Here is a 23237-nt window from a genome sequence, read left to right on the forward strand (position 1 = left end):
GAAAGGAGCGGGCGGACATCTTAAAAGGCAGCCGAGGACTCATTCCAGGGGAGAGGCAGTCAGACCTACAAGGAGGAGGCCATCGACACGTCCCAGGCTACGAGGCTCACGGAGACCTTAGCACAGTGATATATACCTTGTTCTTTTGCCTATTCTTGTGAATAAACGCAGACTGCGGCTTAAACCAGCATCCCGAGCGTGGTACTTGCTGTGACAAACAGTCTCTTACGGAACCGGGTTGCCACATATGGTGGAGAACGCAGGCACTTGGAACCCACTACAACCCACGGTGAAGTACCCGCTCACATCATGCAGAACCCAGATGGGGCTGCCGCCGTCCAGTGTCAACAGCAACTCCAGGGGCAGGCCGCCGCGATACAGCGGGACACTACGGAGAGTGTTGCCCTGCTCCGCGAAGCAGTGCTCCGACTCACCCAGCACGCCGTCCGCGACTCCCCGACCGCCGCCCCGACCAGCCGGCTCACTAACCTCGGCCCAGATGACGACGTGGAGGCCTACTTAGAGGTATTTGAATGGACCGCCCGGAGGGAGAGCTGGCCGGAGGACCAGTGGGCCCACATCCTCACCGGACCCGAACAGCAGGTGAGCCAGGACCTCTCGACCGAGACCGCCGACCAGTATCCCGCCCTCAAACAGGCTATACCGGCCTACTACGGGCACAACCTCGCGGCCAGGGCCCAACGTTTCCACGACTGGCGATTCGACATCCGGGGTGCGGTACGAACACAGATCGCCCAGCATGGCCGCCTGGTAAGAAGGTGGCTGGCGACCGGCGAGGGGCCCAGCCCACTGGACCGGGTTCTTATAGACCACACCATTCGCCAGCTTCCGCCAGATGCGCGGAGGGTTCTGGCCCACCATCATCCCGACACAGTGGATGATCTTATCCGGCAGCTTGAGAACTGGCAGGTAGCCCAGCAGCTGAGTGCCAGCCCCCGGGCCATCCCACGGCCTACAGAGACCCGCCGAGACCGAAGGAGACCCACGACCTCGCCGCAGACACCCCCACCGGAACCGCCGATCGTGACCCAGGAGGGCCGCGAGGGGAGGCGGTGCTACACCTGCGGCCAGACCGGACACATAGCACGATACTGCCCCGGAGACCGGGATGTATCGATGCCGTTGGCCTAAGCGGACGAGGGGATGCGCCGACCCTGCTTGCTGGCCACCTGTTGGGCACAGGGGATGTCCGGGACCCTGACAATACCGGCGCGGGTCATGAACCGGGACACGCAGGCCCTCCTGGACACTGGCAGCGTGGTAACCCTTCTACGCCCCGACTTGGCGGGCGAAAGGAGGGGGGGCCGATGGAGGTTGCCTGCGTACACGGGGACACCCGTACCTACGGGACCTGCCATGTGGTCGTCCGGACCCCCTACGGGGTGTTCACGGCCTGGGTGGAGATAGTTCCCCACCTTCCGGTACCGCTCCTGATTGGGTGGGATTGGCGATATTTAATCGGCTGTGGAACCCGGAGCGGGGACCCCGGCCCCAGAGAGAGCCTCCCCGCCGAGCTGGGAGGATGACTCAACCGGCCTACGGGGCCACGCAGCGTGCGGCGACCCCGGGGGAGACGACGGCCGAGGATCAGGGCTCCGAAGGGAACGGGCCCACGCCACCGGGTTCCTCGATCCACACAGCAGGGGGGTCCGCCCGGTCCGGTTCGCAGGGGCCACCCCCAGGCACCATGGACACCTTAACGGGCACCTTAACGACCCACCCGATGGTTCTCCCCTCACCGAGTTGTCGGACTTCCTACCGGCAGGGGGAGAAGGTACTACTCGGACGGGCCAGTTCGCCAGCGCTCAACTACGGGACGACGCCCTAAAGCATGCCTGGAGCCACGTCCTCGCCCATGACGGACAAACCCGGGAATCGTGAGTTGCTTACCGCACCCACATTTTAGCACCAGGGGGGGACTGCTCTACAGAGTAGTGGAAAAAGAGGGGGAGGTGACGGAACAATTAGTGGTCCCACGACCATACGTCAGTAAGGTGCTCTTTATGGCACACACACACCTCCTCGGAGCACATCTGGGCATGGACAAAACCCGGGACAGGGTCTTAGCTAGGTTTTACTGGCCAGGGCTGAAGAGGGATGTAGAACGGCATTGCAAGGCTTGTCCCGAGTGTCAGCGGATAGCCCCTAGGGCCACGGTCAGAAACCCGCTCATTCCCATGCCGGCCTACCTGGGGTACCAGGTAGGACGGGGGAACATCCGGCCGCAGGAGAGCAAGGTGGCCGCCATCCGAGACTGGCCCCGCCCCACATCCAAGAAACAGGTGAAATCGTTCCTAGGTCTGGAAGGGTACTATTAGCGGTTTATACCCGGCTTTGCCATGCTGGCCAGCCCTCTTAATGACCTGACCCGGAAGGCCCTGCCTGATCGGATCAGGTGGTCCGAGGCAGCCGAGAAAAACCTTCAGGACGCTGCGGGGAGCCTTACGCTCAGAACCGGTGCTCGTAACCCCTGACTTTGCTTCTCCCCTCATAGTCCACACAGACGCCTCGGAAGTGGGGCTAGGAGGGGTACTTTCCCAGATCCGGGCTGGAGAGGAGCACCCAATCACCTACATCAGCGGAAAACTCCTGCCCAACGAGAGTAACTACTCCACAGTGGAGAAGGAGGCCCAGGCAATCAAGTGGATATTGGATAAACTCTGTATTATCTCGAGTATACCCTGGTCACTGACCATGCTCCACTGAAGTGGATGGCTGGCGCCAAGGACACCAATGCCCCTGTGACGAGGTGGTTCCTGGCCCTCCAGGACTTCCACTTCAAGGTGGACCACCGACCGGGCAAGGAACACGCCAACGCCGATGCCCTGTCACGCTGGGATGCGTGCCTGGGTTGGAAGGAACCCAGGCGACCAGAGGCTTCATCAAGCGGTGAAGGAGTGTGACAACCCGCTCCCCACCAGGGGGATCCGGGGGCGAGTGGTGGAGGGCGTGTACCGCCGCCATCCTCTAGCCGGAGGCAGAGAGCACTACATTCCTCGCCCTCATCAGCCAGATGGGGAACACCTGGCCGGAGGGAAGAATGGGGCGGGCGGACATCTTAAAAGGCAGCCGAGGACTCATTCCAGGGGAGAGGCTGTCAGACCTACAATGAGGAGGCCATCGACACGTCCCAGGCTACGAGGCTCAAGGAGACCCAAGCACAGTGATATATACCTTGTTCTTTTGCCTATTCTTGTGAATAAACGCCGACTGCGGCTTAAACCAGCATCCCGAGCGTGGTACTTGCCGTGACAAACAGTCTCTTACGGAACCGGGTTGCCACAACACACACACACATACACTCAAAGACATATGCACGTAACCCCACGAACAGACGTAAAGTGCATACATACAATATATTGAACAAAAAGGGAGGAATGAGATAAAGTCAAAAAGTAACCGTGAAAAAGTGTGACGTGGATGTTGTATATTGTTTTACACTTTGGATCAAGGGTTTAGTGCAATGGTATCATGAAGCATACTGACTCACGCTTCATGGGTTTAACCGTTTCAGAGAATTTGTAGGAATACACAAACAGGCTAGCTAGTTAGTTGTCTCTCTCTGTAGAACACATGGCGAACGAGTAGCATCCAGCTGCAGCCCCGGAGCCCAGCTCTCTGGTGTGGCAGGTTGGGTTTTTCCTTTGTGTGACTATCAATGTACTTATCGCTGTATAGATAGACAATTGATAAGCAATACATTGAGCTGTGTGATGGAGAAGCTGTTTGATGTAATGGTATACGTTGGAGAAGATCAAAGATCTATCAATAGCAATATATATATAGATAATAGATGGCCAAAACTGCCATAGTGTAGGGGTTTGATTCCCTCTGGGGCCGACCCAATTCATATATGCTAGTTTTCGCGGATCTTATCAGGGGGACACAAGGGGGGCACCAGATCGAGGCAGAGCCTGCAGGTCACGCAAAGGCTCCTTACGTGGGCGTGTCCCCATTTTCTAAGCCTGAGGGCTGTCCATGTTCCAGGTGTCCGGAACACAGCGGCAAACCTACTCTCTCACGAAGGCCACCCCCCGGAGAGTGGACACTCCATACGGAGGAAGTTGTGGTTCTCGCCGTCTTGAGCTTGTCCCGCAGGCTTGATACTCCACAATGCGTAGTCTGTTAACTAAACCTCCACAATACGCAGTTTTTTTTGGCTAAAGCTCCACAATGCTGTTTTTTAACTAAATGTTGTGACTTATTTTGCGGTTAATCAAAAAATTCATTGTCTTTCGTGATTTTGGCTTTTTAGACACCCTCGCTCCTTTTGATTCCAAAAATAAAAAATCTGGGATCCTCCGTGAGCTTTACGGTATTTATTTAACTGAAAAAAGAAAACATGAAGGATCAACAAAATCTTTTTCCAACATATGGAACAAAGGGGCTGTCACTGGGCGGTTAAAAAACTGTACCGCTTTCCATCTACCTATTCACCTGTGGCTCCTCTCCTAAATATGATGAAACACAGGTGCGCTTCATCAACCCAAATACGGCATCCCCAGCATGTCAAATGGAGAATGTTTTTACTAAATGAAAACAGATAAAACAAACAATTAACTCAAATGGCTAAGCCAAAGCCATCTTGCATATTAATAAATAAATCAAACATGGCCAAACCAAAAAATGGCAACAATCATGGGTCTCTCATGCGTCTTCGCGTAGAGTCTGTAAACTTTGTCGGTGGCCTGTCCTTTTAAATATTACCGCCGTAAAGGATTATGGGTTACAAACATCTCCTTTCCTTTTTTAAAGGTTGGACAGCAGTAACCTATGCTAAAGATGGGTTAAAGGCTGCATCCAGGCACCTTTTCCATAAGCACTTTAAGAATTTGAACAATTTCCAAAGTATTCAAATTCAAAGTATTTCTGGGTCATCTCGCACAAAAAGCACAAAACAGAATTCGTAGAGGCCCTTTATCCTCCTTGTGGAGGGTGTCCATGACTGTCTTCTGCTAAACTGTCAGGTCAGCAGTCTTCCCCATGAATGTGTAGCCTATTGAACCAGATGTAGAGACCATTAAAAGGCTTAGTAAACCTTTGCAGGTATTTTGAGGTAATTAGCTGATTAGAGCTTTTTATTAATTTATTTTCTTTCACAATATTCAACTTTTCTGAGATACTAAATGTTGGGTTTTCATGAGCTGGAAGCCATAATGATATAGATTAATAAAAAATAAAGGCTTGAAATATTTCACTTTGGGTGTAATGCATCTATATAAAATGAGTTTCACTCTTTGAATAATTATTGCAATGAACTTTTCCACAATATGTTAATTTATGAGACTCATCTGAAATTAAATACATATCCTATTCTGACTCCTGCTGGGCAGTTTAACAATGCATCCACCAGGCAGAATTAGTTGCAACTCTGACCCCTGTTGGACATTTCGTAGTAATGCACCCAACTAAAATAAAGAAGAACCTCCATGTTAGGAACAAAGGTTTATTGTAACCCTACAAAAAGACACAGGGATGGCAAAGAAAATAGAAAACTAAATAAAATCATAGAAATGAAATAAGGGAAAGACATTCTCATTCTTGTAAGTCTGAAAGCTATTCAATATACATGGACCACTGTATAATCATATATCGTCATTTTTTAATTAACATTTTATTGTATTTGTAATGCTGTGTATACATACAACATGTAGCAAACTTAATAAGGCAAATAAATAAGGTACAATTTACACAAAAACGTAACATTCCTCAACCAAACATCGAGAATGATGTGCACATTGTTAGAACTATATCCTTCGGTGGAGGTTTTCAAATCTTCTTTGTAACCATGAAAAAAATATAGAGATCCCCACACTTATACATCTTCAAAAAGTGGGTGCAAAATACTTTCTTTCGGGAGCTAGTACAAATTGTGGAGTCAAAAGTGTTGCAAGCGATTTCATACTAAAAGGGTCTTAAGAAGTCAAAGGGTCCCACTCGGTGCACCTTGTTTGAGGCATGCAGGCTGACGCCCAGTGGCGAATTAAGGAACTGCATTATGGTGGGGTCATCTCCCCCTTGTTATTTTACACATACTGGGAGGTGAAAAATCCATAGGATTGGAAAACAATGCTAATGCACTCTTGTAAAGCTCTAGCATATATGGAGGAGATTTTTTCGTTTGGCCTACATATCCACTGGTCGCTTATGTCAATGTGTTGACTAAAGCGCCACACATCCAAACCCACTAGCACCTCGTCTTTTTTGTCTTTCTGGGATGCACCCCATTATTCTGTCATCACTCCATTGTACAACCCATAAGTTACCATCCCTCCATAGTGCACCTGCACCTCATCAATTACCATTAGATCATAAACATATTCTGTACATACACAATTTTTCTTTAGATCTATTTTTTCTTGTAAGGAAGGGTGGAAGATAAGATTATGAAATGATCGTCGTGAATGGAAGTGTACCATTCTGAAAAAAACTGTATTGAATCAAGTTCTTTTTTTTTTTGCTATATTTTAAACTCCTAAGCCAGTCAACACATCCTCACTCTAAAACAGGTAACAATATGATTAATACTGACCAAGTTGCCATTCCCGTCGGTAAATGGTCTCATGTACAATATGGGTTAAAGCTCTGTTTGAGGAACATTCTAATAATCTGAGAACTGAAGTCAATATCTGGGAGTTACTTTTGGTTTCATTAACTGTAGCAAAGGGGGAGACACCGGCGCCACACACGCTTACTTATTTTTTAGATCTCAGATGAAAGCTTTTGAACCGAAGAGGGCCTCTTTATGTTTACCAGAGAAATGAGGCAATAACTTTGCGAAATTGACCTGGTTTTGTCTTATTAATATTCTATGGCATAAAAGATGAAAAACACACATTAGAGGGGTTTGAGGCCATTAGCCTTGTGTTTTTATTAGAAATCCTAGGTTGGCTACCTTGTGTTCTAATAGACGTCTTAGGTTGGCTACCTTGTATTTTAATAGACGTCTTAGGTTGGCTACCTTGTGTTCTTTTTATTGAAGTCTTAGGTTGGCCATCTTGTGTTTTAATAGACTTATTAGGTTGGCTCCCTTGGGTCTTTTTACACTGTGTCAAGTGGCTTAGGATTCAAGTGCTATCCTTCGAGACCTATTTGTGTTTCCAGCATTTTAGCTATTGAGAATCAAATCAACGATTAAATTGACAAAATAATAGGGTGCATTTAACGACAGTGTAAATTAATGCGGAGAAACAGGTTTATTTGATCACCCCTTGTAACGGGAGTGTTCTTTAAGTTCCTTGATTTGTCTTAGCCTAAAACAGGATTTTGAGAGTTATTTTTCATTTGCTCGTCTAACACAACTATGTTTGCATAGACATCTTGCACACACACACACACACACACACACACACACACACACACACACACACACACACACACACACACACACACACACACACACACACACACACACACACACACACACACACACACGACTATGTACCAAAAGCAAACACAATCCAGACCTTTCCATTAAATAGCAACAAACATACATTTGGCCTTGCATCTCCCTTCAGTCGACTTACTTGTAGCCCAGAAAATATAAATTTCAAACTGCCTTCGAATACAAGTGGACCTAGGCTACAGAGGGCTTCCATCTCGTCTACAGACTTGGTGAAGGGTGTCAAATGTAAACAGGAAGTTCAGATCATTTTCTCTCCAGGCGCATTGTGTTTGAACCCAGGTACAGGCCCGCCAGAGCATTCTCATGGTTTTGCTCAGGGTTTTAGTACAAATCTCTCAAAACACCAGTATTTTCATCCAATCCATCATCAGACACGGTCAATCTTTTCAGAGACAGCTTGTGTCCAAGGTCTGATTTTGGCAACGTCAACACAAGCCTGTCCATAATTTCAATCCTTTTACTATTTGGATAAACAAATGTTTCTCTTTGCATCGTTCGTGTTCATCCTGTGCTTATTAATATTTGAACTGACATTCAACATGATTTCAACACAAACAGGCTAATATGTATCCCCCCTCCCCCCCATGCAGAACTTCAAAGTGTGTTTTAAAGAAGAGCATAGTGTGGTTAAGATGTAGTTGGTACTAAAGGGCACAATTCTCCCTTGGAAAGGAAAGTGCAAATGTGGGGAAAGGAAAAGCAGATGTCCTAAGAATTGTAAGTAACAAAAAAAGTACAAAAGGTAAGGACATTTCAATAGCAGTCCGTTTTGCAATGTGAAGACATAACCTCAAATGTGTATACAAAGACCAAATAATGCAATGAAAACATAAAAAAACGACATCTTTGCAATTAGCTTGTCTGAATCTAAATATATATACTCCTAATTGCAGTATATCTTGCATTAATAGTACATATACAATTTTCCACTCTTTGGCACTCGGTAATGCCAACGCAATATTTCTCTTCTGGTAACAATTGCAGAAATACCCCAACAGAGGCCTGGCCCCTGCCCTCTTTACACAGTGAACCCAGCACACGCTGAAAATAGGTTTTCCGTGCCATGTCCTCAGGAGCCGTCTGCCAGAAGAAAAAAAGCTTCCTCGTCCTCAACTGTCCATCTTTCCGACTGTCCGTCCGTCCGTCATTCCTTCCTTACTCCCCCTAACTGGGAATGCTGTGTGCTGGAGCACCCTCTCAGGTAGGACAACCAATATCCCCAAATCTGCCCCATGTATTTTGCTCACACACTCCCGCTATAAGAGCAGCTCACACACATACATACATCTGTAATGGTGAAGATTTGCCATCATTTGTCTCATTGCTGGCCGTTGAGGTTCCAGTGGACTAGCGGTTGGTGTCTAGGAACCTTCGGTCAAAGGGTGACATGGCATGGGACAGAGGACGAAGCAAACGTTGGCAAACAAAAATTAACATCAACAGGACGTTGTACCACACCGAAATGTCCCGATTAGACAGTTCTGCAACGAAGCGGGAGCGGCCGTCTGGCTCGTCCGATCCGAGCTCGTCCTGTCCGAGCTTGTCCCGTCCGATCCGAGCTCGTCCCGTCCGACGCAAGCTCGTCCCGTCCGACGCAAGCTCGTCCCGTCCGACGCAAGCTCGTCTCGACTTTTGGCGGCGGGTGCCCGACTTCCTGTGTGTTTCTAGCGACGAACAGGGGGTCCCCTATAAGGGGGCAGGCAGATCTACTGCTGATGTCTCACTGTGGGACTAGTGGGTAGTTGCCAGGAGAGCACGGAGACATAAGGTCAAATTCCGTTAAGGTGGTGGTGGTGTGGGGCATAGTGTGGTCATGGCAAACGCAGAACACATGGAGGGGGGGGGGGGGGGGCTAACGTCATCACAGTGGTCCACCTTAATGTATCTCAGAGGGGAGTTCAGGTGGAAGTACGGTGTGGGAGAGACGCTCAACTCGAGTTCGGAGTTTGACGTCCTTCAATCGCCATGGCAAGACACGCCCACACACACACACACACACACACACACACACACACACACACACCCCCACACCGCAACACGGGCCCGAGTGCAGCCCGTGTTTTTCAACATAGGTCCTCTTCAAACTTCATCGATGGCCTGGAGGAGCCAGACTTAACGTAATACTAATAAGTAATAAGCAAGGTGTAGCTGCGTGAGTGCGCGCGCCTGCCGGACCGCCAAGCCGCGGCCGACTCGCGCCGTCCATTTGGAGCCAGGTGTGTGTCAGGACCCCGGTCTAGTTAGTAGGTGACCTTGGCCACGGGCCGCTCCCGCCCGGCGCCCTCCGCCAGGCTGTTGACCGAGCGTTTGCGGTTGCGCTTGAACTTGTTCAGGTCTTTGTCGAAGACCTCGCCCGAGCGGAGCGCCGACACCAGGTCGTCAAACTCCCCGCCCACCTCCTCGGAGCCGCCGCCCTTCTTGGACCGCCGCTCGCGCTCCCTCTGCTCCTTCAGCTAGAGGGCGACAGAGAGCAAGAGGGTGGGCGTTAGAGTCAATATCTCTCTCTCTCCTCCATGCCCTTCCCTCTCTTTCTCTCTCTCTCCCCCTCTCCTCCTCCCCCTCTCCTCCTCCTCCCCCTCTCCTCCTCCTCCCCCTCTCCTCCTCCTCCCCCTCTCCTCTCCTCTCACCATGGCCTCCATGCGGGCCCTCCCCTCCTCCTCCTCTCCTCTCTCACCATGGCCTCCATGCGGGCCCTCCTCTCCCCTCTCCTCCTCTCCTCTCCTCTCACCATGGCCTCCATGCGGGCCCTCCTCTCCTCTCCTCCTCCTCCTCTCCTCTCCCACCATGGCCTCCATGCGGGCCCTCCTCTCCTCCTCTCCTCCCCTCCTCTCCCCCTCTCCATGGCCTCCATGCGGGCCCTCCTCTCCTCCTCTCCTCCTCTCCCCTCTCCTCCTCTCCCCCCTCTCCTCTCCTCTCACCATGGCCTCCATGCGGGCCCTCCCCTCCTCTCCCCCCTCTCCTCTCCTCTCACCATGGCCTCCATGCGGGCCCTCCTCTCCTCCTCCTCCTCTCCTCTCTCACCATGGCCTCCATGCGGGCCCTCCCATCCTCTCCTCCTCTCCTCTCTCACCATGGCCTCCATGCGGGCCCTCCCCTCCTCTCCTCCTCCTCCTCCTCTCTCACCATGGCCTCCATGCGTGCCCTCCTCTCCTCCTCGTCCTTGCGCCGCTGCATGTTCTCCAGGTCCAGCCGCGCCTCGCCAAACGACTGCAGGAAGGTGTCGAAGATGCCGAAGAACTCGTCAGGCTGCATGCGGCCCTCCTCCTCTCCAAAGTGCTTCAGGGACTTGTTGTACTGGTCAGAGGAGAACCCCCACATATGGACGGATGGATGGATGGATGGACGGATGGATGGTAGAAATAAGAACAAGAGAACGGATCAGTAGAGCAACCCATGGAAACGCATGCTTTTATTTCGCCTTTTGTGGAAAACAGCAAGCTCAAACAGAAACAATCTATTTTTAGTATAGATTGTGTGTTAAGGACACAAACACACACACACACACACACACTTTATGTAAGACTTTGCTTTTGGACCACCATATGTCTCCTCTCTCCCAAGCTGTGCCTTGCTCGTGTGCCAGGACAAACTTGGGAGCCAATTTAGCCTCCGTATTCTCAAAAAGTGAGATTGCCCAAACAGATTTCTCGATGGAAAGCAGATAATATCAACCCACATCAGAGAAGGCTTTTTAATTGAGGGCGTTATTAAAAGAGGAGTTTGAATAGTACCATTGCGACTTGTGAAAGTGGGTGTAAAATGAGCGTGGAATCTGAGTTAGCGTGATATGTGGCATTGTGCGAGCGTGTTTGTATGAGTCACAGAAAAGCCCATGCCTCACACAGCTTTGGTTGAATGTAGATACACTCTTCTCGGTCCTTTCACTTGTGTCACCGATGACCTAGATTCAATATTTTCATCTGCTTGCTTAAGCATACAGACACAGATGTTGTCCGTTGTACACTGGTATTAAAAATGTCACAGTTTTGCTGGTGGAAAGACACTAAACATTGCCTTGTCTGTAATGTGTGGGTGTGCGGACGTCTGTCAAATCCCGACCAATCTCTGTGGATGAGACGGGGGGATGGGGGGGGATATAAATCCCTTCCCAGCTTTGGCAGCCTCTGTGCCAATAACCCTCCGTGACCTTGAACAACTGTAATCCCTTTGTAATGGATGTTAGCCATGTGCGGCGGGCGATACACAAACTTATGGAAACACACACACACACACACACACACACACACACACACACACACACACACACACACACACACACACACACACACACACACACACACACACACACACACACACACACACACACACACACACACACACACACACACGTGTTGCCATGGAGACCCTGGGTGGGTGGCTGTGGTTGACTCATGCTCATCCTCCAGTGGGTCAAAGCCAACAGAAGACTCGGTGCAGGGGAAAACCCTGCGCCTCTGCTCTGTCCGCGGAGGAGGACGGGGGAGAGCTAAGCCAACCACTTGGGTTATGTTCTGAAAACACTGAAACTGAAGCCTCGCTGGGATATTCCCTCTCAGGGTATATTAGCCTTTGGCACACACACACGCCCACCCATAATGGGATGGGCGGGAAAAAAAGGAAGGAGCAAAATGCTAATATACCCTGAGGTACTAGAGGGAATACCTATGGCTGACCTGGGGGGGGGGGTGATTACCTTGTCCTTGGCCTCACTCAGCTGGTCCTCCAGTTCAGAGAAGCTGAAGCCCGCAACGGTGATGAAGTCCCCGATCACGGCCACAAACTTGTCGCCCCGCTCCTGCGTCCTGCTCTGCTGGTACTGCAACTCCTGCACCCGGGGGGGGTGGGGGGGGGGGGGGGGGAACGGGGGTTAAGAATCTGATAGAAAGCGACATTCAAAAATAATGCAAACACCGTTCCTTACATAAACTAAAGTAGCTTTTAACGGCCGCGACATACTACAACGCAACGTGTGGCGACCAAACAATTCTTTACACGGTTTCGTTTCGCTTCCGACACAACGTGGAATTGAGCAGCGAGTCCGTCGTTGCGGGAGTCAACTCATTTGTGCGTGGTTAGCACGCCCCCCAAAACCGGGCTCCAGCAGAGCGTTCCTTATGGAACACGCCCATCCGTAGCATGGGAGCCGACTACAGCGCCCAGAGGAACGCCACTCACCGCCTCCAGAGCCCTCAGTCCAGTCTTGATGTTGTGCACCTCCTTCTCCAGCTCTGCCATACTGTGGGGGGGGGGGGGGGGGGGAGACATGTAAGAACCTCTCTTTGCATGATGGCACACACACACACACACACACACACACAGGTACTCACTTGACTTTGGCCGCCTCCTGTATACTGCCCAGTTCCTGCTGGATTTGCAGCGTGTCGGGGTAGTTCTTCTCGAAGATCATGATCAGGTAGTGCAGCATGGTGATGTTTCTGGCAGACACAGGGCATGGTCAACCCACTTGTGTAGGCATAGGTCTTTGGCATTAGTCCAGCCTATTGCTATGGACGTTTATCACAACTTCAAGGGGCTTTACCAGAGAAACGTAGACAAAAAATAACTTTGAAAGCTAAAGAAGATTAAGAGGGCATCTTTTCATTCCATAAGAAAAAGGAAAAACCGCTACAAACTGCCACAACTACTATAAAGTTATTCAGTAGAGAGCATATACTGTATCTATCAAGATAACATTCAAGTTTGATTATCTATGCCACTGCATTTCTATACTTTATACTGCAACCAACATCTCTAGAAGTGAAGAAGCAGGAACCAGAACTGCCTGGATGGAGAACTTCCAAGAGCTTCACTTCCAAGCGACACCAGTGGAGCAGCAACTACCCACCATCCAGGAGTTTGAACTTGGAAGGCATTACTTTTACTTTGCTGGAGCGAGCGCCACCTACCGGTCTATGCTGGACTTGGTGTCGGCGATCTTGTTGAGGCTGGACACCTTGAAGCCGTAGGCGTTGCCGCGCTGGCCCTTGTTCATGAAGTTGCCGAAGGCCAGCACCACCTCCAGGACCTGGGTGAGGCGCTGGCTCCGCACCACCTCCTTGGAGGCGCTGAGGATGGCTGGCCGAGGAGAGGGAGAACAGGGCGTTTTATCATTCGTTTTAATGGTTATCTGATGGAAGGAACCCAACCTAATGTGGGAAACCAGTGCCAACTTAGTTGTTCCGTTTGTCTTCAGAAATATTGATCCTCATAAATGGTCAACAAAAGGTGTCCAGAACCTCTTGCTCTTCTACCTGAAGACGATGGATGAAGATGGACTATACCATTCATACACTGACATGTACAAAGGAGAAACTAGCCAGCTTGAACTGATCTGTTGAATTGAACTTAATGTGCCCTTTTTCTTTCCCACTGAACGCTGGCTAACATATGTTGTATGCTAAAGGCTGAGGTACCTTAGGAGGAAGTCTTGGCCAACAAAGAAAGCTATAAGTAAACTCGTCAAGTGCTTCCATTGGTCAATTACCCAGAAGTCCCCTCTGTCTAACCCCCCCCCCCCCCCCCCCCCCATATGAACTGTATTGGCTGAGTAGCAGGTGCTTTCCACTCCCATGCTGGAGTGCCTCCGTGTGAACCAGAGAACCAGAAACAGAACCCATATTGTTGCAGTTATGACTCTTGCTGCCATTACACAACATGGAAGCTCTCTCTATCTCCCCCCCTCTCTCTCTTCGTCTCTCTCTTTCCCCTTCTTTGTGTGTGTGCGTGTGTGCTTCTGTCTCTCCCTCTCTGGACGGAGCGTCACTGTTTTGGCTCTGGCGAGCGTCTGTTCTGTTGCGCCGCCATTGAACCAACTGGGTGGTCCTGGGAAATGGAGTCTTTCCTTGTGTTTCCATCGGTATATCACAGAGAACCGATGAAGACATTGAAGCACTGAAATTGATGAGCAGGCTTAATATTGAAATACAAATACACCACAATGTGGTATATTAGAAGGCTTGCACCAATACCCAAACACCATGCTATATTTCCTTGCTCTGATGACTTGAACTTGAAACCTCATTCCACTCCAGGGATCTCTTTTATCTATGAGTCAGAGACAAATCTCTTTTAAACCAAGCATCAAATTATTCACAGATTATTTATTTAGTATGCAATATACTTTAGTGTACCCTTAGTTGTAATGTTATTCATCTGATAAAGAACCTTTCTGTTTTATTATGCTACAGTATCCAACAGAGGCATACAGTAACAAAGAGCTATAGTGTAGTAAAGAAGTGTAACAGCACTCCTCTCAGAGACGGGAATGAGTTCCAGTAAATTCTACCAACGCCATGGTATTGGTTGATTATTAAATGAAAGCGCACAGCAAACACACACACACACACACACTTTGGCTTCCCCTAGAATACTTTCCCTTGCTCTTTGATGCATCAAGCTGGAGTCTTTACGAGAGTGACTCTCTTCTCACAACATGTGCCAGTTTTCCAAAACAGCTTCCCTGGTAACCTAGCGTTATATTTAAGCTAGGAAAAAGGAACAACTGCAGCATACAGTAAACCACACACACACACACACACACACACACACACACACACACACACACACACACACACACACACACACACACACACACACACACACACACACACACACACACACACACACACACACACTGTGTCTTCCCCACATATAACAATTCCCACCCACACACAACTAACATTTGGTTAGAATTTTCAATGGGACCTTTGTAGAGTAGACAAACCAATATTTAATTTGCTTGTTATGTTGTCCCTCTGAGTGTGTATTTCTATTCAAAGCCATCGTAATCTGACCACCTAGATGCACATTCTAGGAATTAAATAGCATCCTCTTACCCTTTATATGAACATAGTGAGGAACATAAAAAGTATTTTGAACAAACTATTTTCACCAATACTACAATTGGGTTCATTTATGATCTTCTAATGACACATTCATGTAAATTGTGGCTTGTGGATTGGTGAGACTCTTGTGGCTCGTCTGGGAGCTGTTTCTCCTCACCTTCAACCTTGGGCTTGGTTTCTGCCAGTCTCTCCGCAAACTTCTTTTTGAAGAACAGCGCCTGCATTCTCTGCTGGTAGTGGTCAATCCTGAGGGAGCCATAGAAACAGCATGTGAGAGAGGAAACATAAACCATTGGGTAGGCCTTAACAACACCCATCCGTCATTACTTCCACCCTGTCCTTAACACACAGCAAGGTTTGCTTCCATTTGTTTTTTATTGATATGCATATCCTGCATAACCAACCGGCAGCTTAAATGTAATGATCATGCAATATTTGATGTCATAACATCTTTATTTCGCAAGCTCACCTTTGACACAAAGACACTAATTGCAACACGCATAGCAAGAGCTCAACCCCAAGAGGGTGGCGGTTCGGGGGTTTGGGGGGGCCTTATAATACATAGCGTAAACCAAGGAATAGTTCAAACCCTTCTTTGGTACTTACATGGAGGATGTACATTCGCGCGGTTCTCGAGATAAGCTCTTAAGGTTTATAAGCTTGCTTCCCATCTGCATCCCCCCCCTCCACCCAGAACCCTTCCATGCCGAGGGTGTTTCAAAGGCTGTGGGTTACCGGCTCATCTCGTAGAGGAAGCGGTCGGCGCGGGCCATGCGCTCCAGCTCGTGTTTGTGTTCCTCCAGCAGGTCGATGTCACTCTTCTCTGGGATGAACTTCAACAACTGCCAGGGGACGGCGGAAGAACCGGAGAACAGGGGGGAACAATCAGTATGAGAAAAAAATAAAAGCTGCAAATATACCTTGGCAAAGTTGTCCAAATGCACCAGTCCACACCAGTTTAAAATTGTCCAATCAATATATGACCTGCTCAAATATTAAACTCAAAATATAAAAACAAATGTAAAAATCGGCCTACTCTTAGGATGACTGGTTTCCGACTACAATCCTTTGAAAGACAAGTGCAAAACACTTTCTAGATACTAGTTAATCCCAATCCAAACATTGGCGGCAGTTGGTGACTATGATTTGCATGGATTGCCCTGCCATTGCATCATTGCCCTTACCTGCTCCAGCATGTCTTTGGCTAGCTCCTCCCTCTCGTCCATCTCCAGGATGGCCCTCCTGATCTCTTCATTGCTCATTTTTAACCTGCAGGACAACAATCAAACATTGTTGCACTACGTGGTATTGTCCCGAACAGCTTATTCTGAAAAAATGTGTTCAATGAATATTGATCCATCTGTTCAGAAACTCCATTGTGTGGGTCTCATGTAATCCTTTCGTAAAATTAACCCATACCCCCTGAACACACACACACACACACACACACACACACACACACACACACACACACACACACACCCCCCCCCCCCCCCCCCCCCCCCCGCCCCTCCGTGGTCAATAGTGCAGTTATAGCTTTCTCACTTGTGCTCAACCTAGCGTGCACGGAGCAGATGTGGTTAGTGCTATCTGATCAATGGTTAGGGTGGGCGAGTTGGGATCAATAATGTGCTCAACGGCCCAACAGAGCCCACAGGCTCGTGGCCGTCCCCGTGAGGCCCAGTTCCAATGCCCCGGGGATCGCTCATCCTTTGAAAATGACCTCAGCAAGGCTGACCCCCCCGCTGGTGTGCCTTTTTTCAGTTCTGAACCCCGAAAACCTGGTAGAGCCGTATAGATACTGCAGCCATATTGTGAAGCTGACCCCTAAATGGTGCACATTGATTGAAGTTAAGGTATAGTGTGTCACTGACCACTTGCTGGGAGGCCAGGATCAATTTAGGTGTCACGTTATGGATGAGAAGTGGGGAGCAGAAGTGTCTTAACACTCTGCGCTTTGTTCCTAGCCCACTTTACCAAAATGGAATCAATGAGCGGTAATTCAATGACTTCAACAGATGTCCTGAAGGGACCTTTGGTTCACTTCCTGGTCCTGAGCGTGTCCATACATGCTCTCAACACCCAAACACACAAAACGACATGCATGACGTAGTCTTCATTCTTGCGATCACACCTCCTTTTGTGTACAAAACCCTCGACCAGAGATGTTCGACGTTCAGAAGGCAGCAGCGACGTTCGAGACCACGTACTTTGAGAGCAGGATGACGCAGTTCTGTGCGCGACGGCCATCGATGACCGACAGCTCTTTGACCTTCCTCGTGCTCACGTACAGGTCGTCCATCGAACCCGTTTCTTTCTGCACGGAGACAAAAGAAATAAAAAATAAACACAACAAAGAAAGCATGTTCGATTTCGGAAAAACATCTGATTTTGTTTCTTCTTTTCCCCTCCCCTGGACACTCTAGTACTGAGTTGTTCAGGTTTAGCTGCGGTGCCTCAGATCTGACCGGCTGCGCTAGGCGTCACGCTCCGGTTTGGAGCGACGAGACCGCAGGACACGACCACATCCAAAGGCCGTGGAGAGGAGCCGTTATGGAACCCATCACTCTGGGGCTGTTTTAATAAAGCTAACCAGTGGAAACCCGATGATCGGCAGCGTGATTAAGTGCCGGGCAACATGTTGCCAAAGCATTCGTCAAGAGCGAAAACGCTGGGCCGCCACGAGTTGAAATAGATGCCCTGGCCAAGTCCTACTGCATGTATCAGGTGTTACGCAGCGTTTATGAGAGAGCGAGCAAGAGTGAGAGAGAGAGCTAAAAAGGCGAGTGTAGCCATGAATTCTCTAGACCGAATCATGCACGGCATATAAAAACATTCAGAAAATGTCGTGAAAAGGCTCGACCGCCATTGGTCCGTTGGGCAAGGCGCAGCAAATCCAGCGGCAGTCTTGGGAGCCGATTGGTTTTGGCGAGTAAACACTGGGCGCATGCACTCCTATAAACCTCTCTGCAGAACAGGAATAAAACCTCAGTTGAGGCCGACGAGATATTTTGCAAAGCTCCACACAAATCTTGATTTAGAAAATAATATATATAAATAACCCCCCCTCCGCCCCCCTCCGCCACACACACACACACACACACACACACACACACACACACACACACACACACACACACACACACACACACACACACACACACACACACACACACACACACACACACACACACACACACAGTACTTCTGTCTGGCACTTGATTGTAAAAATATGGAACTACATTTGGAGTCTACGTGGAATAGCAAATGCTATTCGTAGCCTCATCTGGTTTCCTGCCCGCTGCGGTAGCTGTGCATGGTGTGTGTTTGTGTGTGTGTAAAACGGATGCCGCTTGTAAAAACAGACCCTTTTTAAGGGTCCATGTTGCCCTCTGTGACCGACAAGACCCATAGAGGTCGGCACTGGAGCAAGCAACTGCCAAAGACATGTATTTTTTTACACATGCTCCAGGGCGTCTCTGACGGACTACGGTTCACACATAAGTATCCACGTAATTGGCGTGTCAGTTTTTCTTCATCTGTGAATCTGTAACTTTAATCATGCCGACACAAAGGGGTTCCGATACGGGGTCACAATAAAACATCAGCACTGAGGCGGAGGTACGGATACGGGGACGAGGGCACTGGCACAGGGACAGAACCGATGCTGACGTGCAGAATTAGTCGGACGACGTTAGTAAACCTTCCACTGTGAACCCCCCCCCCCCCCGCCTCCCAATTGAGATCAGATGTACTTCAGTACACCCAGACTTTACTTTGTACTTTATTAATCCAGTACTTCCTTAATCCAGAACAGAGGAGTCGTATCCCTTTCTGGATTGAGGCTCATAAAAGCCAAGGCCACTTTTGCTTTTATGGACCCGGTGAAATGAGTAGAAAACATAAGCAGAGGAACACCAAACGCAACAGACACAGACACACACACAGACAAAACATTCACAGATACTTTCTGCACCCGTCCCCGTCATCCCCTTTCATGTCGACGGTCTGACGAATCACAGGAGAGAATGGGAGGCACAGTGGGGGGCGGCGGGGTATAAATGCTGCGGAGGCCCTCTACTCACTTGTTTGAAGGATTGGTTAGTGAGCAGCTCCTGTTCAGCCAGTGGAGGAGCGCAGCGAGAGAGGAGGAAACAAAGCCCAAACAGTAAGTGAAACCAGCGTGCGACAGGTCAACGGTTCAGGACTGAGGTGGTGGCGCCACAAGCAGGAGTTAGGAATTTAAAAATTAGCATCACGGAAAAGGAATTGTACTTTGTACACATCGAAGAACATATGGTCTACAATGATCAGGGTTATCCTACAGGGATCTAGTAAAAACAAAAAGTGGTTCTCTGTCCAATAAAGGGCCATGCAGGCAATTATACAAATCATTGACTGACATGTTTGACCCTCATCTGATTCTATTGCCCGTTGGAGCAGGGCTGTCATTGTAGCCGTGGGGATGCCCTGGGTTTCACGGCGGCAATATTACTACAAAACCTCCCTGCTGCTCTGCTAAAGAGACCAGTAAAAACACCCCCTCTTTGAACACATATCAACTGGAATTAACAGCCACGGCACCCCAGTTATTTAACTACAAAGTCCTGGGGGAAACAGCACTGCATTTCATGTGGCTGGTGCTGAAGGAGTGGAAGGCTTGTCACCATTTTGTAATGTTTCCACAGGGAGATATGCATTGCCCTCCCATCGCGCTTGTAGCACACTCCGTATCAATGCTGATTACTAGAAACCATATTTGTGATGAATCAGCTGCTTCTACTCCATCCTCAGAATAAGACGGCTCAAGCTGAAGTAAACCCAGAAGCGTCGCAATGCATTATGGGCAATTTTGAAAACCATAGTCAATTAAACTACTGGGTAATGTTGTTCTAAAGTTGGATGGCTTTGTGCATTACTTTAATCAACATAGTTCCCTACTCCATCTTCATGCAAGCATTAACGCTTGCGCAAAAACACTTCTACAAAATGGCATTCTGGGTGACCAGCTTCTGTGAGCAGAGCCCAGGCCTTCATGGCACACGTGCAAAAGCACATCCCCAATCAATCTATTTCAAAAGATAATCAATTACTGCAATCAATAATACATAAAACCTTCTCCCTAACCCATACCCTCCCTCCCCCTCCATACCATTAACACAACAACAACGTTAATTAACACAAGTGCAGTCCAACATGTCCGTCCTGCCCACAATGCAAAAATGGGGAAAGCCAGAAGTGAACCTGCTGTCTCTGGTACGCTGAGAACATCTTCTCAATGTCCTTGAGGTCCAGGATCTGGAAAGCCCGCAGGTCATCGATGTCGTGCCAGATGGTACCCGTGATCTTGTTCTGGGAACAAAAGGCAAAAATAATTGAAGAAGTGAAGAATAAATTCAGGATTTGAATCCCATGCCGTCTCTGCACACGAGATTAGTAAAGAACTATGCCTAGAATACGTTTAAAGAAAAATGGGCTGATCAGGTTCATAAATAATGAAAGGATGGTAATCATTCATGTTATCTTCCTATTATTGCATTAATAGATAGTTTAACCTTTTCAAAGAAACCTACAGTTTACGCATAGCTTATTATGAGTTCAGAGGGACTTTGAAGTGCATTTTATACCATGTCACAATGGTGGGTCTTTCTACCATCCCCTCTATTTTAGGAAACCGCAACACGCATCATTTTAATCCAAGACCCGTGCAAAATACATGCAGTGCTCGGCGTCCGGACTACGATACCTCTCCCAGCTTGGCCCAGTTGAAGGACTTGAGGGGATGGGAGGGCTGGGGGATGGACTTGGAGCGCTGGCTGCTCGTCAAGCCGAAGGAGGGCGGAGCCGGAGGGGGCGGGGCTCCAAAGAGAGGCGGGGCTCCGGGCGGCAGGGGCGGTCCTCCGGGAGGAGGTGGCGGCGGGGGAGGCGGGCAGCCGAAGGGGAGCAGAGGAGGAGGAGGCGGCGGAGGGAAGCCGCCCATCATGGGGGGCGGAGGCGGAGCCACGGGGGCCCCGGGAGGGGCGGGAGTGGCCGGGAACGCCACGTTCCCTCCCTTTTGGGAAAGACGACGAGAAAGGTGAAAAAATCAAATCAAATTAGACTATATTTGAGAAATCCGATCAACATTTCAAAATGGGCAGCCTTCGTTGCGAGGGTGGTGATGCAAACTTCCCGCCGATTTGTAACCATCGTTTATCTTTAACAGGAATAAACCTTTGGTCAGGACAGCATCGTGAGGCGGGCCTCAGCTACTTGACCGATGGTTGATCATAACAAACCGGTGGCGTCGCTATCCGATACGATAGGTGCATTACCCTTGAGGTCTTTCACTGGGCTTAGGGCCCAGGATCAAACCCTCCCAATCCCCGCAAGACAATAACAATCGACTCCCAATTACGAGATTGCTTTTGCTCCAACGGTCAAAGCATCAATGCGAGTCTCACTGCAAAGTCGTGGATCCGCGACGACAGGTCCTGGACGTGCTCGCGGGCCGAGCGCAGCTCCTCGCCCTCGCGCTGCAGCTTGTCCTTCATCTTGTTGAGGGTCTTCATCATGTCCTCCTTCTCCGAGGTCTTGGTCTCGCACTCCCGCTCCTTGCGCTCCAGTTTAGCCATCAGCTCTGCGTGATCTATAAAAAAGGAAAATATCTCTCAAAAAATGTAAAGTGACAGCAGCAGATTGAGGCTAGAATGTGTATTTGAGAAGGTCATTGTGATACAGAGTGTGATAATACACAGCGGATCGGGTGTTTAGCACATTGTGAGGTGCAGTTCCTTCATGGGCCACCAGGGCGCAGTGTTACCAACAACCAGCCTCACCTTTCCTGAATTTCTCCGCCTGCTCTCGCCACTGCTTCACCTCATTCTCGTTGACCAGCCTGAAGGATGAGAACAGGAAACGACACAAGCATGAAACCGAACCTGTAGATTTACAAGACATTGCACGGGCCTCGCTCATTCAAGAGCACTTAGGAAGCAAGCAGGGTGGAGTTGGGATCTGTTGCAGTCTTACGAGGAGCCGGGACTCAAACATTTAATGAAATTCAGCTTTGTATGGTTTGGCAATTATTCTTTTACTGGGAATCATGGTCGATTTACCAAATATGCGCATGAAATTCGGAATGCTTGCCAGTTCGGAACCACATAAGCTGCATAGCATAAGCTTTATGGTTTCAAGTTATATCCATGGTTATGGCAAGCTCCAGACGCTGGGTCTGCGGAGGTTTTTAGTGGATTGTTTGGACGTGAAGTTGAGTTGACCGGTCACATTAATGATGCCAGAGACAGACCTTGTGCTTTAGGTTATAAGTTAAATCGGATGGAAAGTATTTAGAGGTTATGAGATGGGAATAGAGATTGAGACATGACACCTGGAGCCTTGAAGGTGGCCGTGGCTAGATCTGAGAGAAGAAGAAAACAGGAGGATAATGACGGTAGGCTACAGGCTGCAGCAGGAGGCACAGAGAGCAGGCAGGACAAACCAAGGGCGTGTAGCACAGCAGGTCACTTTGCACTGGTGACTAGAATTAAAAACACAAAACACTTTCTGCGCAAGTGCTTGTGTTCTTAACCAAACAAAAAACGTGTGGACTTTATAATCACGGCAACGCCTTCTGCTGCTCAAGAAAACGAGTCATAGAGCGTTCATTAAAAATAACGGCCTTTATTTTGTCAAACATTTCCACTGTAATAAATATCTTTTGCGGTTTTTTTTTTTACTTCAGGAAGTGTGTTACATTTCTGGTGAGGCGCGCAAGCGAGCGGTCAGAGCCGTCGCCACACAAACCGCCGGTGATTAACAACCAGGTCCTCTGTTTGCTTAACCTGCCACACACACACACACACACACACACACACACACACACACACACACACACACACACACACACACACACACACACACACACACACACACACACACACACACACACACACACACACACACACACACACCATCGGCAAGCAGCC

At 49.1% G+C, this 23237-nt stretch overlaps 1 protein-coding gene across 2 annotated transcripts in view; it reads right to left on the minus strand.

Moving 5' to 3' along the window:
* Positions 1–4188: 4188 nt before the first annotated feature.
* Positions 4189–23237, minus strand: part of daam2 (dishevelled associated activator of morphogenesis 2) — a 49139-nt gene continuing 30090 nt past the window's right edge. Inside the window, exons 11-25 of one of the 2 annotated variants that reach the window (XM_056591325.1) lie at positions 22089–22147; positions 21714–21898; positions 21017–21322; positions 20515–20622; positions 19356–19385; positions 17481–17587; positions 16455–16539; positions 16006–16112; positions 15428–15516; positions 13333–13501; positions 12754–12861; positions 12602–12662; positions 12120–12251; positions 10550–10720; positions 4189–9879 (exon numbers count right to left, since the gene is read on the minus strand). In XM_056591325.1, coding sequence (XP_056447300.1) covers positions 9667–9879; positions 10550–10720; positions 12120–12251; positions 12602–12662; positions 12754–12861; positions 13333–13501; positions 15428–15516; positions 16006–16112; positions 16455–16539; positions 17481–17587; positions 19356–19385; positions 20515–20622; positions 21017–21322; positions 21714–21898; positions 22089–22147 — 1930 coding nt within the window. In that variant the 3' untranslated portion in view covers positions 4189–9666. The remainder of the gene's footprint in view (positions 9880–10549; positions 10721–12119; positions 12252–12601; positions 12663–12753; positions 12862–13332; positions 13502–15427; positions 15517–16005; positions 16113–16454; positions 16540–17480; positions 17588–19355; positions 19386–20514; positions 20623–21016; positions 21323–21713; positions 21899–22088; positions 22148–23237) is intronic. The other variant, XM_056591326.1, reaches the window with a different exon arrangement.

Source organism: Gadus chalcogrammus, chromosome 5 (genome assembly GCF_026213295.1).
Source record: "Gadus chalcogrammus isolate NIFS_2021 chromosome 5, NIFS_Gcha_1.0, whole genome shotgun sequence".
In the NCBI taxonomy this organism is placed as follows: domain Eukaryota; kingdom Metazoa; phylum Chordata; class Actinopteri; order Gadiformes; family Gadidae; genus Gadus; species Gadus chalcogrammus.